The 14,205-nt window shown below is 42.6% G+C and overlaps 1 protein-coding gene across 2 annotated transcripts in view; it reads left to right on the top strand.

The window, feature by feature from the left end:
• The window catches only part of mtcl2 (microtubule crosslinking factor 2), a 101,267-nt gene that overhangs the window by 77,665 nt on the left and 9,397 nt on the right, over nucleotides 1-14,205 (top strand). For both annotated transcript variants that reach the window (XM_061780050.1, XM_061780039.1), the window contains 10 exons: nucleotides 704-925; nucleotides 3,558-3,695; nucleotides 5,151-5,255; nucleotides 5,649-5,879; nucleotides 6,474-6,590; nucleotides 6,665-6,832; nucleotides 11,643-11,792; nucleotides 11,894-11,995; nucleotides 13,504-13,568; nucleotides 13,649-13,796. In XM_061780050.1, coding sequence (XP_061636034.1) covers nucleotides 704-925; nucleotides 3,558-3,695; nucleotides 5,151-5,255; nucleotides 5,649-5,879; nucleotides 6,474-6,590; nucleotides 6,665-6,832; nucleotides 11,643-11,792; nucleotides 11,894-11,995; nucleotides 13,504-13,568; nucleotides 13,649-13,796 — 1,446 coding nt within the window. The remainder of the gene's footprint in view (nucleotides 1-703; nucleotides 926-3,557; nucleotides 3,696-5,150; nucleotides 5,256-5,648; nucleotides 5,880-6,473; nucleotides 6,591-6,664; nucleotides 6,833-11,642; nucleotides 11,793-11,893; nucleotides 11,996-13,503; nucleotides 13,569-13,648; nucleotides 13,797-14,205) is intronic.

The raw sequence follows: 14,205 nt of genomic DNA, 5'->3' as shown, positions 1-14,205 counted from the left end.
CGGTGGAAATGTTGCTTTTGAATAGCAATAGCAGCCAATAAATTTTAAAAAGTTGAACTTTTTTCACACAGAAGCTGCACATATTCAATTATTATATTTATACATTATTACACATAGCGAAAACAAAAACTGCTAACATTACTGTAGTAAACAAACACAAGTGGAAATAGCACAAAGTAACAAAAGCGAAAATACTGCTAGTTCGCAACGCAGCTTCCTCCAATGTCATATCATTGATTCATTTAGTCAAAGCTCATGTGCAGTGGCTTGATTGCCTTTGTAATGTCGATCGCCTTCCACTTGAAGGTTGCATCCTGGGCATTAAGTTGTGTTTTGTTTAAGGGGGACAGGTTAAAGCTGATTAAATAAGTTGTTTTCTCCGGGTATTCTGGGTTCCTCTCATATTCCAAAAACATTGTTAGGTTAACTAAAGACTCTGCAGTAAATTGTCTATAGGTGTGACTGTAAGTGTGAGTGGTTCTTTGTCTATATGTGCTCTGCTCTTTCTATCCGTCCGTCCTCTCGCCCAAAGCTCTGCCACGACACTAGTACAAATAAGTGGGATAGAAAATTGATGGATGAATGGGTGATTTATTTATTTTTTTCCCGCCACCCAAATGACCGGCCTTGCAGATTCTGAACCGACATATCTAACTTGACCTGTGTAACGAATTGTGTCATTTCCGATTTGTGTTCCCAATAGATCTCCGAGCTTTCCGACTTGGCAGACAGGCCTCTGGTTGGCGCTCTGACCAGCAGGCTGCAGGCCCTGCACAGTCAGCTGCAGGTCTTCGTGGAGCGTGTCGACACCCTGGGAAAATCCTCACTCGGTGCGGGTGAGGGTCAGTCTTCCTTGACCTCACCGGTCAATCTATTATCCTGCTCTGAAGACAAGCACGATGCACTCAAGACTGCAGAAGAGATGGTAACACATGATGTCCACGACTCCTCCTCATTCCCTTTCATTATGTTTATTTTCATTTTATTTTTTTAAGCTTTTTTGTTTCCGTTCTTTTCTTTTCCCTGCATTTGTGCATTTCTGGGCTGATTTAACCATTCCAAATCCCATCTTTCTTGCAATGGATTTACAATTCACACTCAAATCTGACTTAGTATAAAAATTACTGGTATCCATTTTTTCTTTTTTTGTTCTAAAATGCCTCCCTCTGTGGCCTCTGAGAAAAGTTGGACCCACTTCCTAACCCAATTTGTAGATGCTGCTGTAGGCCTCAATTGGAGCTTTTTTATTGTTGCATGACATTGGTTTAATATTTATTTTCATAGTCTGAGTTGGGATTTTGGCAGCACGGTGGGCGACTGGTTAGCACATCTGCCTCACAGTTCTGAGGACTGGGATTCAAATCCCGGCCCCGCCTGTGTGGAGTTTGCTTGTTCTTCCCATGGGTTTTCTCCGGGTACTCCGGTTTCCTCCCACATCCCAAAAACATGCAGGGTAGGTTAATTGAAGACTCTAAATTGCCCGCCGGTGAGAATGTGTGTGCGTATGGTTGTTTGTCCATATGTGCCCTGCGATTGGCTGGCAAACCAGTTCAGGGTGTACCCCGCCTCTTGCCCGGAGATAGCTGGGATAGGCTCCAGCACGCCCGCGACCCTAGCGGAACGGAAGATGAATGAATGAATGAATGAGTTGGGATTTTGGAATTTTAGAATAAATATAGTAATATATTAGGCGGCACGGTGGCCGACTGATTAGAGCGTCAGCCTCACAGTTCTGAGGACCGGGGTTCAATCCCCGGCCCCGCCTGTGTGGAGTTTGCATGTTCTCCCCGTGCCTGCGTGGGTTTTCTCCGGGCACTCCGGTTTCCTCCCACATCCCAAAAACATGCACGTTAATTGAAAACTCTAAATTGGCTGTAAGTGTGAATGTGAGTGCGAATGGTTGTTTGTTTGTATGTGCCCTGCGATTGGCTGACAACCAGTTCAGGGTGTACCCCGCCTCCTGCCCGATGACAGCTGGGATAGGCTCCAGCACGCCCGCGACCCGCGTGAGGAGAAGCGGCTCAGAAAATGGATGGATGGATGGATAGTAATATATTAATGTCTTGTCTCTCGATATTGTACATGCTATTCAAGATCCATTTAAAAAATCCACATACTGGTATGTACAGTATATGGCTCTTTCCTGTTATGGAAATGTTAACTGCAACTTTAAAATATATATATATTTTTAGGTTTTTTTCATGTCTGATTAACAGATTGTTGCTCCATGATTGCCACATATGCTAATTAGTATCATTGTAAATGTATCAAGTGATGGGTTAAGGAGACTATATCTAAACTGGGTATCACCAGAACCACGAAAAACACCATCACATGGTCAATATGCTACTTTTTTTTTATTTGACAACAGAATAATACAGAAGTATTTTATTTTGGTAAAAAAAAAATTTTTGTTTACTTTTTGGAAATTCAGTATCGGCGGCACGGTGGCCGACTGGTTAGAGCGTCAGCCTCACAGTTCTGAGGTGCGGGGTTCAATCCCCGTCCCCGCCTGTGTGGAGTTTGCATGTTCTCCCCGTGCCTGCGTGGGTTTTCTCCGGGCACTCCGGTTTCCTCCCACATCCCAAAAACATGCATTAATTGGAGACTCTAAATTGCCCGTAGGCATGACTGTGAGTGCGAATGGTTGTTTGTTTCTATGTGCCCTGCGATTGGCTGGCAACCAGTTCTGGGTGTACCCCGCCTCCTGCCCGATGACAGCTGGGATAGGCTCCAGCACGCCCGCGACCCTAGTGAGGAGAAGCGGCTCAGAAAATGGATGGATGGATGAAATTCAGTATCAGAAAAAAAACCATACTATTTGCCTGAAATGCCCTTTAGATAAACGCATTTGAATTTCACCTTTTTCCTTGTAATCAATTGTGATACAATTCAGCAGTTAAGTGAAATAATTGTTAGACTCCATTAGAGGCTACTTCTGAGCCAAACACCCTTCCCCTCCTTTTTTCTTCCTTTTCTCCTACTCTCTGCATTGCCACCATAACACTTCGTCTTTCACCCCTCGTTGCCCTCCTTTTTAAAACGCTCCATCTGTGCCACTTTTCACGCTCCCTCATCTTCCATCCATTTTCCCCCTCTTGTTGCATCTTTGCACTCCTCCTTCCAACGCTTCCTGTTGTGTCCCTCACGTTGACCTTTTACTCGTACTCCTTCTCTTGCTCTCCTTTCTCTCCTGCTTTCCCCTCCTTCTGTCCTCCTGTGTGCGCTTCTGTCTTTATCCTCCCCTCAGCCTGTCATCATTTCGTCTGTCTTGCTTTTTTTTTTTTTCTCCACTCTCTCCTTCTCCTCTCTGACCAAGCTCTTTTTCCTCTACATCCTTTTTTTTGTCATGTGAAAGCCAATTGTTATTTTTGTGTGTCTGTGTGTGTATGTCGAGTGTGGATGCCTATTTTTTTGGGGTTGCAATTTTTTCTTTTTTATTGTTGTGTTTTGGCTTGCTTTTCCACCACCCCTCGCCTTCTCTCCTCTATGATTTCTTCTTGTGTATGTTTGTTTTTCATTTCTTTCTCCATTGACTCGCCCACGCATGAATGCAGCAGGCTGATTGTAGGGACCAGTCGCTGCCAGGGTTCAAAGGTGAAACAGAGGAGAACGGCTATGCGGATGACAATGAGAGAAGAAAAAAGCACACTGAGCTAGCAGAGGAGAAAGAGGAGGAGACACAAGACTCACTGGTAAGTAACACAACAACACAATAATTTACTACAGGACACTTGTTATCTTGGGTCTTTAGCGTCTTTCACACTGCCTTTCTGCAAAATTGTCGCATCACAGACGTAACAGTAGAGCCTGTCACTCTAAGTGAAATAGTGCTATTTGGGGAATTCCCCAAAAATTACTTATAGTTTTATCATCTTATAGTTTTTCAACTGCATTATGACAAATACAATATTCAATGCCCCTGTCCATAGTTTGAACCTATTTGTTAAACTTTATTATGTATTAATTTTATGAATTAGCAGCACAGTAGTGGTGGTAAGGGTCGGGATTTGTATTTCGGCCCGGGCCTTCCCGTTCCTGTGTGGAGTTTGCATAAATATTTGTTCTGCTCTCCTGGTACTCCAGCTTTCTTCCATATTCCAAAAAAATGCATGTTAGGTTCATTGAAGGTTGTAAGTTGTCAATAGGTGAAAGTGTGATTGTTTGTCTTGCGATTGGCTGGCAACCAGTCCAGGGAGTACCACACCTCTCGCCCAAAGTCAGTATAGTATAGCCCCTATCTCACCCAGGACCCTCGTGATGACAAGCCATCCATCCATCCATTTTCTTCTGCGAATCTCGGGCAGCAGCTTAAGCAGGGAAGCCTAGTCTTTTCTCTCCCGAGCAGTTCGACCACTTACTCCGGGGCAGTCCCAGGCCAGCCGGGAGACATAGTCTCTCCAGCCTGTCCTGGGTCGTCCACGAGGCCTTCTGCCCAGAACGCCTCACCAGGGAGGCGTCCAGGTGTCATCCTAACCAGATGCCCGAGCCACCTCATCTTGCTCCTCTCGATGTGGAGGAGCAGTGGCTCTACTGTGAGCCCCTCCCGAATGACAGTTTCTCACCCTATTTCTAAGGGAGAGTTTGGACACCATTCAGAGAAAACTAATTTGGGTACAGCTCTGCTTTCACATAGAACAGCAAGCCAGGAAAAAGACAGCTTTGGTGGGCAGTGCCTTATGACAGTGTTTTGAGTACAATGCACACAGTACACTACTGGAAGAAGCAAGGGGCAGTGGCAGCAGTACCCCATCAGATCCAACATATGGCGCTGTATATGCCTCTTTCGTGTATGGTAAAGATGTGAGGTGCAGTTGATTTTCTTTATTGTGTGAGGAGCCAAAGATGTGAGTGAGCCTGTGAACGTACCCTGGGCTTTGACTTTGTTTATTTGGGGTCTTTTAGGTTATTTCTATCATGCAAAATTGAAGTTATCATTAATAACTTACGTGAGGATCCTGTCACTTTTCAAGGGTGTGTGTTATGCATACCTCACACTCTCCTGTTGCTTCTTCTGCTATTTTGTTTATTCCCCCTTCATTGCTTACTTGACACCCTGTTTGCTTCCACACATCCGTCCACTTTCATCACGCATCTTTTATTTTCTTACTCACTGCATCTAAACTCACTTCTTCGTTGAACCCGTCCAGTCCAGCAATTCCCGCGCCAAGCCGTGCGAGGCAGATGGTTCCACTCGAGTGGAGCTGGAGAAGGAGACGGAGGCTCAGAGAGAAATGACACTGATATTCTCACAGGTCGGTCATGTATCACACAGTCACAAACTGGGAAAGAATTTTCTGAAAAACTAAAATGACACTCTGACCTCCCCCAAGGCCAAATGATCCTAATATGCATCAGCATTAAATTACGCATCTTTATTGAATTTTGTCAGGATTACATGCGTTATTAACAATGAAAGTCATTTTGTGGGTTCTTGGGAGGAGATGACAGCAATGTATCAGATCGTTATGATCCAATTGTTTACAGTACAGTTTATCTGTCGGTACCATAATATAGATGTTCAGCTAGTAAAAACATGTTATAATATTTTAATAAGGTCAACTAATTACAGAATCAGATCATTCAGCTCATCATGAAAAGCATGAGAAAGTCCAGATAGCTTTCAAACTTGTCTGTCATTCTCTCAGCTCCACGAGGAACAGCAGAAGGCTCTGCTCCGCCGGGACTTCCAGCTGCAGAGTTTGGGCCTCCAGGCTCGGCTCCAACACAAGATATGGGGCCAAGAGAGGACGCTGCTGGTACAGGAGTCCCAGCACCTCAAACAAGCACTGTTGCTGCTCAGTCTCAAGCTACGCTGCTTCCTCAAACAGTGGAGGCTGGGCTGCAAGAAGGACACTGACTTGAAAGACATTCTGGAGGTGTGAACCTCTCCTGTCATTGCATGACAGCATCATCGCTCGATGGATATTACTGTAGATTAAAACCCCAAAATCATATCTCTGAACCACTTTCATCAAGTATGATTTTGTAACAGAGGGTATAAGCTAAACATTGGTAAGAATTACACTGTCATGCTAAAGGTGAAACAGTAAAGGAAATCATTTCTTAACTGGCTGACAAGTTAATTTGTGGTGTCTATTTAGACAAAATAAATCTGACATATTAATAGACCTTGTTAAACTCTCCTCAATATTTAAAAGTTTAAATTTAATGCTGCATTTCAACATGAAATTATATGTAAAATCTTACATTTGATATTGTAATGTAAAATGAACTGAAATTAAAGTCATAATTTCAAGTGGCCACAACAGGATGTCACCCAATAGGTTTCTTTCAAATATGCTGTACCGTTGGAAAATTCCTACCGTCTTGTATCATGGTCATTATCCTAACTTAACCTCCATATCCTGTTTTATGTCATGATATGATGAGGGGGTCCTAAAATGAAGGCTGTACATTTTTCATCATTGGAGGCTAAGGTAAATGATCCTGGTCTGTGTTTGGTTATCTAGATGAACAACCTGAAGGACCTCTACCTTTTATTGGAGGAGGATAACCTGACAAGTCCCGTGCACTTAACAGGGAAAAAGGCCGATGGAGATGAGCAAGGACTTGGCCCAGTAATCAAGGTTGGTGGCACGTATGCATAAATGCATGCTCGCTTAGTTCGAAAACACACTCTCATTCTTTTTTCGCTCTTTAGTTGAGTGCTGTGAGCAGCACCCTGGCGGACCTAAAGGTAGCGCTGCAGGACCTGAATGGCGAGATGCGGCAGGAACAGCAAGGCTCCCAGGAACTCACACAGCAGTTTGCGAAGGCCAAGGCATCGTGGGAAGTGGAGAGGACCGAACTTAAAAGTCTCATCACTCAGGTGAGCAAGAGGAAGTGCTGCAGTTAATAATGTACTGTAGAATAATGACAGAAACTGTAGTATTACTAATAATTAAACCTGCAAGCAGTAGTGAATAGTTCATTGCACCCCATTTTTAATGACAAATCCTCAAAGATAATCATCCTGCAAGCATGCGCCACAAGTGTTGTACCTGAACAAGTTATATGAAAGAAAGTTAATGAACTAGTTCCTATTTTGTGAGGAACGTGAACCGAACTTAGTTGATTTCTGCCTGATGAACGTAATTGAGAATGCGCTCATTCTGGCATCAAAGAACGGTTTTTGAACAAAAGTTCATTTTCATTCAAGAGTGCCAGGTTTCGTTAAGGACTTCCAGGAAAATCCCATCTGAACACACTATGTACGAGCCTTCATATGTCAGCGGATAAACGCTGTGTTTGGCAACCGATTCAGTGCAGCCACTATGAACTAGTTTAATTTTTGGAATGGTGAACTTAGTTAAAAAAAATTTAATTATGAACTGAACTAGTTCATTTTTGTAACGGTGAAATGAACTTTGAAATAGTTTGTGTAGAAAATGAACTTCCCAAACATTAGATGGCTTAGGTAAAAAAGCTTTGCAACTTAGCTTTGCTCATTTTTCTAGGGCAGTGTTTCGCAGTCTTTATTGAGCCAAGACACATATTTTACATTTGAAAAGTCTCACAGCACACACCAAACAAATATGTAACAAAAAGTTCATGTAATGAAATATCGATCTTGTCTCAATTTACTCACAAATTTACTCTCGTGAAATCTGGGCCTGTTTACTTGAACACAAATCTGATATACAAACAAGGATTGGAAAAAAGACAGAAATCCATACATTCTGACCAGGATTCACTCGCTAACACTACGTAATGTTCAGGCCCCCAAAAAGTAAATTCATATTTTGCATGAATAATATAAACAACGATTCCAAGAGGGCCTTCACACCGCGTAGTGCTTGGTCCCTAATAATTTCTGTTTACATGACAACATACATACAGATTACAAAAAAATGAGCCCAGTAGACCAAATACTGTACTTTGCAGCATAAAGTCGAACCTCCTCAGTCAAAAGCCTCAAAACAATAAAATTTGGAGTTCAATAAAAATGTGCTTGAAATAAAGTAGCTCTCAAAAGTCAAACAAAACTTTGACCACTATTACATGACTTCTGCATATGTCATGAGACTTCAGCTCAGTGAACATCTAATGCAGTAACTTCACAATTAAATCTAACCATAGAACCTGAAAGGTAATTTGCTGTGAATGTCTGGTTGCTCAATCTAGTGTGAGCAATAGAATTAGGCATTTCAATAATATAGATGATTATGTAAATAAATGAATTGTCTTATCATGAGAGTTGCTGATGGTGTAGTGGTACATTCGCCTGACTTTGGTGCGGGCAGTGTGTGTTCAGTTCCCACTCATTGACGGCGTGAATGTAAGTGTGAATGGTTGTCTGTGTCTATATTTGCCCTGCGACTGACTGGCGACCAGTTGAGAGTGTAGTCCGCCTTTTGCCCGAAGTCAGCTGGGATAGGCTCCAGCGCCCCGTGACTCTGACCAGGATAAGCGGTGTTGAAAATGGATGGATTAATGGATGGGTCTTATCATGAAACTAAAATGACAGACCCACACTTACGCAGTGATAAAGTCATAAGTACTGTATTTGTATGAAAAACACACTTGGAACCACACTCCTTCCTTGTGCAATTCATTTGTTTATTGGTTTGACACCTTTCCGCTGAGCCAGTATTTCATCCTGACACATTAGAACACCTGCAGTCACCATGGTTACACATCCATGGGGTGAGCAGATGGAAGCGCTGAACATGTTGCCCGCTTCATGCCTGGAAGGAAAACAAAAATTCCAGTAAATGATCATTTTGTCACTCTTTACAATACTGAAGCTTGCATCTCAATAATCAGCAAGCATTCATATTTAAATGGGAGCTAGATAATAATGATAATGTTAATGATAATGATAACTTTTTTGAACACACTTTACATCACAGACGGAGCTCAAAAGTGTGTACACAGGGTGTCCGTGGATTGTGAAAAAGTTAGATATTAGATTTTCCAAAATTATTCGTATAAAATTAAACTTACAAACGCCACATTGTTGTCCAATTGGGTCAAACTAGCTGACGAAGAAAATAACTCTTCAAAGCATTACAAAAAAAGCAGAAAAAAACTAAACGCACTAAAATATATCTGAACCAAAATCTTGCTGGCTTGTGTTACAAAGCTCTGGTTGTTTTTGCTGTTGTTGTGTACCCTTGCGTGTGAGCTTTAGTTACATAAATAACACAGATTGAATTTGAGCTAAATGGTGGGTAGCGAGTCGTCTCTCATAAACCAGTAAAATTAGTCATTTATTTCAATTGCCTCTCTTGTTTATGGGTTGGCAGTGTTTGGATGCCGTCCTTCACTAGGCAGCCTTCAACATTAACAATTAACACTCTGTCCCCACAGGAGACAAAATCGGGTCTAAACATAGTCATAGTCCACGACTGGCTAATGGACTGCCCATGAGCACCATATACCGACCAACCAAGGCCACAAAGCAACTGCGTGTTTGTGTGTGTGTGTGTGAGAGAGAGAGAGAGAGGAGACACTGTACGTGCCAAAATGATGGTCCTCCCCCCGGGGCTGTGTGAACTTACAAGGAGGACCTGACAGGGAGAAAAGGTGCTCATACAAAATTCAAGCAATCCCACCTACGAGCTCTGTGACATTGTGTCCAATTAATGCAAAGTGAAGTAGTTGGCGGGAAAGCTGTTGGATGAGAAGACGTGGGTGAGGGGATGGGGGGTGCAATGATCTATAGAGAGAGGCAAAAGAAACGCCAGTATAACACTTTTTATGCATTAGGACAGTGTAGTAGCTACATAACATACCGTCCTCTGGGTGGACTGTGTCAATTAAATATAGGTCGAACATGATGTGCAAATCAATGTATTCTGTTTTTATTTATGTTTAACACAACATCCCAACTTCATTGGAATTGGGGTTGTAGGTGGTTTTCCCGGGGGGAGAAGGTTAGGAGCCCTTACTATAAGAACTGGCCCCTCTGAGTCAAATAAATGATCAAATAAAAGTGAAGCCTTTGGTTTTTTTTTAATTAGCCTGTTTTGGGCGGCACGGTGGAAACTGGTTAGAGCGTCTGCTTCACAGTTCTGAGGACCGGGGTTGAACCCTAGGTGTGAATGTGATTGCGGATGGTTTTTTCTTTATGTGTGCCCTGCGATTGGCTGGAAACCAGTTCAGGGTGTACCCCGCCTCCTGCCCAAAGATAGCTGAGATAGGCTCCAGCATTCCCGCGACCCTTGTGAGGGTAAGCAGCTCAGAAAATAGATGGATGGATGGATGGCCTGTTTTGTCTGCTACTCCTTGTTGCGGACAAACTTCTTGTTCACAGTAAAATATTTTGCAAGTATCATATCTCGAGTCACTGTAAATCGCAACTATCGTATGCCATGGTCATGCTGTACCTCCTCAAAAAATGATGCAGCCAAATGATCCGCTGGTGCGACCAACTTTTTCAGTTGGTCACACCAGTGCTACGCATGCAAAAGTTAGTGTAGAGCCCTCAGCCCTACATAATATAACTATACTGCCAGGCAAATATTCTTTATCCTCTGCAAAATAAAACTAATATTACTGCTGATGAGTTGTGACGTCTCCTCCATCCCCATATATATCTGGATACAGTGCCTCCTCATTAAGGTTCCAGACCACTCCTGCAATAAGTAAAATCGACAATGTGGTGGCCATGTTTTTGTTTTTTTGTTTTTTATCATATTAAAGTGAGATGAATGTCCCCAGTCCCATACTTATTAATCTTTCCCACACTCTAATTAGCCTATACTATATTCATATAAAAAATATTCTACTCTTAAACAATTTACTGTGTATATTCTTTACCATACATAATATTAACAACATAAAATTCTATAAGTACTCACCATTGAAGTTGAAGATGATGCCGATTTCGAATGTACTACACAGCCAGGAAAAGGATTACAGCTGTCACCTTAATATTCTTTTCTTCCTTCTTTATGTACCGGACCAAAGTAAAATAATGCGGCAAAAAAATATTTTATTCTTTACATTCTAGTTCATTATGTCGCTACTGTGTGTTTTTATAAAATAAATATTATAGAGTGGCACGGTGGGCGACTGGTTAGAGCGTCTGCCTCACAGCTCTGGGGACCAGGGTTCATTCTCCGGCCCCGCCTGTGTGGAGTTTGCATGTTCTCCCCGTGCCTGCGTCAGTTTTCTCCGGGCACTCCGGTTTCCTCCCACATCTCAAAACCATGCATGCTAGGTTAATTGAAAACTCTAAATTGCCCATAGGTGTGAATGTGAATGTGTGTGAATGGTTGTTTGTTTATCTGTGCCCTGCGATTGGCTGGCGACCAGTTCAGGGTGTACCCCGCCTCCTGCCCGATGATAGCTGGGATAGGCTCCAGCACGCCCGCGACCCTAGTGAGGAGAAGCGGCTCAGAAAATGGATGGATGGATATTATAGAGTGATATTTTTCTTATCAAAAAAACTAATTTTGGGGGAGGCTGGAACTGGTTAATCGCATTACCATTCATTTCAATGGAGAAAGGAGATTTGAGAGCATGGTCTCGGAACGAATTAAACTCGTATCTCAAGGCACCGCTGTATGTGCTGTGCGATTTGCCGGCAAGCAGTCAAGGGTCTCCTTAAAGAAAATGGATAGATTCCCATGTCGTAAACTTTCAAACTCTTTAGCATGGTTCTATGATTTATTTATTTTTTGTTTCCCCAGCTTGAAACCAAAGCAGCCAAGGTAGCTAGTGTGTCCTCCGCTGACGCAATGGACCCGCCAGACCTGAAGGTGGCTCTGAAGAGGGAGCGTGAGGAGCACCAACACCTTTTGGCTGAGTCCTACGCAGCCGTGATGGACTTAACCAAACAGGTAGATGCATTTGGGTCTAAGTGGCAGACAGACTATTTAGTGGGACTATTTAGTGGGGAGGCCGCTCAATGATCCCCTTCTTTGTCTCTTCATCATGACAGCTTCAGATCGGAGAGAGGAACTGGGGCAGGGAGAAGTTGGAGCTGTTGGAGAGGTTCAGCCAGGAGAGAGCTCAGTGGGAGCAGAGGCTGAGAGAGACTAAGGTATCCGTGTGTGGGGTGGGGGCTGGAAGTGAATGATGGCTTCAATCAGTGATAATAGTTCCCATCAGATGTGTTTCTCTCATGGTTCACATCAGTTCCCCGTTTTATTAGATTTTTTTTGTGCCCTGCGACTGACTGGCGACCAGTTCAGGGTGTAGTCCGCCTTTCGCCCGAAGTCAGCTGGGATAGGCTCCAGCGTCCCGCGACCCTAACCAGGATAAGCGGTGTTGAAAATGGATGGAAAATGGATGGGTTTTGCCTGTAAAGAATGTTATAATCGTTAGAGGTGTCTCCAACATGAAAACAAGGGAGCTGTCTATGGATGAAAAACAAGCAATTGTGATGTTTCCAGAAGATGAAAAATAACATTGACCATAGCCAGTACAACCATTTGGAGTGTCTTGGAGAAGGGAAGAAACACACTGGTTCATAACATTGAACAAGTAGAGGAAAACAACAGCCGTTGAAGACATTTTGAGAGCTATAAAGAAGGCCCTAAAACAACTGTTAGTGGTTTCAGCAATGACTTCAAGAGGGCAGAAGTGAAGATATCAAAATCTACATCTTGCAGTAGACTTCTTGAACAGAAGTATAGATGCAACAGCCGAAGATGGAAACCAAGATATAAATATGAAGGCCCTGCTGAAATTTAAAAATTCTGGGAAAAAGTTTTATTAACTGATGAGACAAAGATTTACCTTTACCGAAGTGATGGAAAGAGTTTCCATTATGTATATCAAATCCAGATGTTAATACCTGGAAATAAAATTTTGATTTCTGGTCTCATATTTATCTTTTGATGCCAAACCCAAATGTTTTCAGTCTACAGCAAAAATAAAGAAATTGGCCTCACTGTTTTAATGCTAGGCTCCAGCACCCCGCAACCTTAACCAGGGTAAGCGGTGTTGAAAATGGATGGATGGATGTTTTAATTCTTTAGGAGGGAACTATGGGGCTGTATTATGCTTAATGTGGTCAGACATATGTGCTGAACATCCACCAGAGCAGTCAACTGCTAGGCTGCTTCAACATGACATACACAGCAATTGCATGTCCCACTGCATTGTGCCCCTTAAATTTGATCCTATTTTACGATCAAGCTTTATCGCCCCGATCTGGACAGTTAATGCGAAATAAACTTGACAAATGCTTCCAAAGATGGAGGGATTGTTAAAATGTTTGACTGAGATGTTATGTAAGATCTTTTTTTTTTCCAAATGCTGAAAAAGCAAATATATATGCACTTTATGAAACCTTCTTAGGAGATAATCATTATAACAGTCCAGTTCTGTTTGCAACTGACACCAAGTCCTCCTGTCAAAACAGTTGCAGAAGGTGCACACTTGTTGGGGTGCAACAGTACCAATACAAATAGCTTTTCCCCCCAAAAAATGTGTACAGTTATGGAGACCAGTTACTGTAAATATCCTTCAATCCATTTTCCTGCTGGCTTGAAGATATAATTTTTTTTACTGATGCCCATGTCTTGTTTTTCTCGATCCCAACAGTCAAAATCATCAGGTGCTGAGTCGTCTGCAGACACCCTTGTCACCAGTGGAGCAGGATCACCAAGGCAAACACTCAGCAGTATCAATATGTAGAGAATTCATTGATGAATGTTACATTTGAATGACAATCTGCTTTTACGTAAAGGACCAAATCGACGTCAGACCTGGATGACCCAGAGTTCCGGACCACAGCTGACCTGAGGGGCTTTGTCCACTTAGTAGCCCCACCTTCATTGATTTGGCCACAGCTGAGTGACTTCAACAAGAAGAATTGGACCTATCTGACTAATGAGGTAATAACAAAATCTTTGTGTATATGTGAACAGTCAATCAACCTGAGATCACCTCAGGAGCTGATTTAATGGTGCTTTTAACCAGTAGTTTGTTTACCCTGGTTCAAATTAGTGTATGGGTTTGTCAACATTGTCTGTGTTAATTAATGCGCTATATGCAGCTTGTGGTGGACAAAGGTACGGTTGTAACCTTACCAAGACCATCTTGCAGAAAGCCTCAAAGCAGTTAATTTTGTCCGCATAGGAGTCTGTTCGATGTGTTCACATCTGTCCAACTGTGCAGCATCAACAGGTAATCAAACTAGAATTTGATTAAAATGAACAAAAAGGCGCTAGTGTGAAAGCACCCTCAGTTTCACTAATCTGTGCAATGTGAACTCAAAGTGGGTGAGGTTGACTTTGCTTTGGA

Source organism: Phyllopteryx taeniolatus, chromosome 1 (genome assembly GCF_024500385.1).
Source record: "Phyllopteryx taeniolatus isolate TA_2022b chromosome 1, UOR_Ptae_1.2, whole genome shotgun sequence".
Lineage (NCBI taxonomy): Eukaryota > Metazoa > Chordata > Actinopteri > Syngnathiformes > Syngnathidae > Phyllopteryx > Phyllopteryx taeniolatus.
The sequence above is the reverse complement of the archived record's forward strand: the minus strand, read 5'-3'. Positions and strand labels throughout refer to the sequence as shown.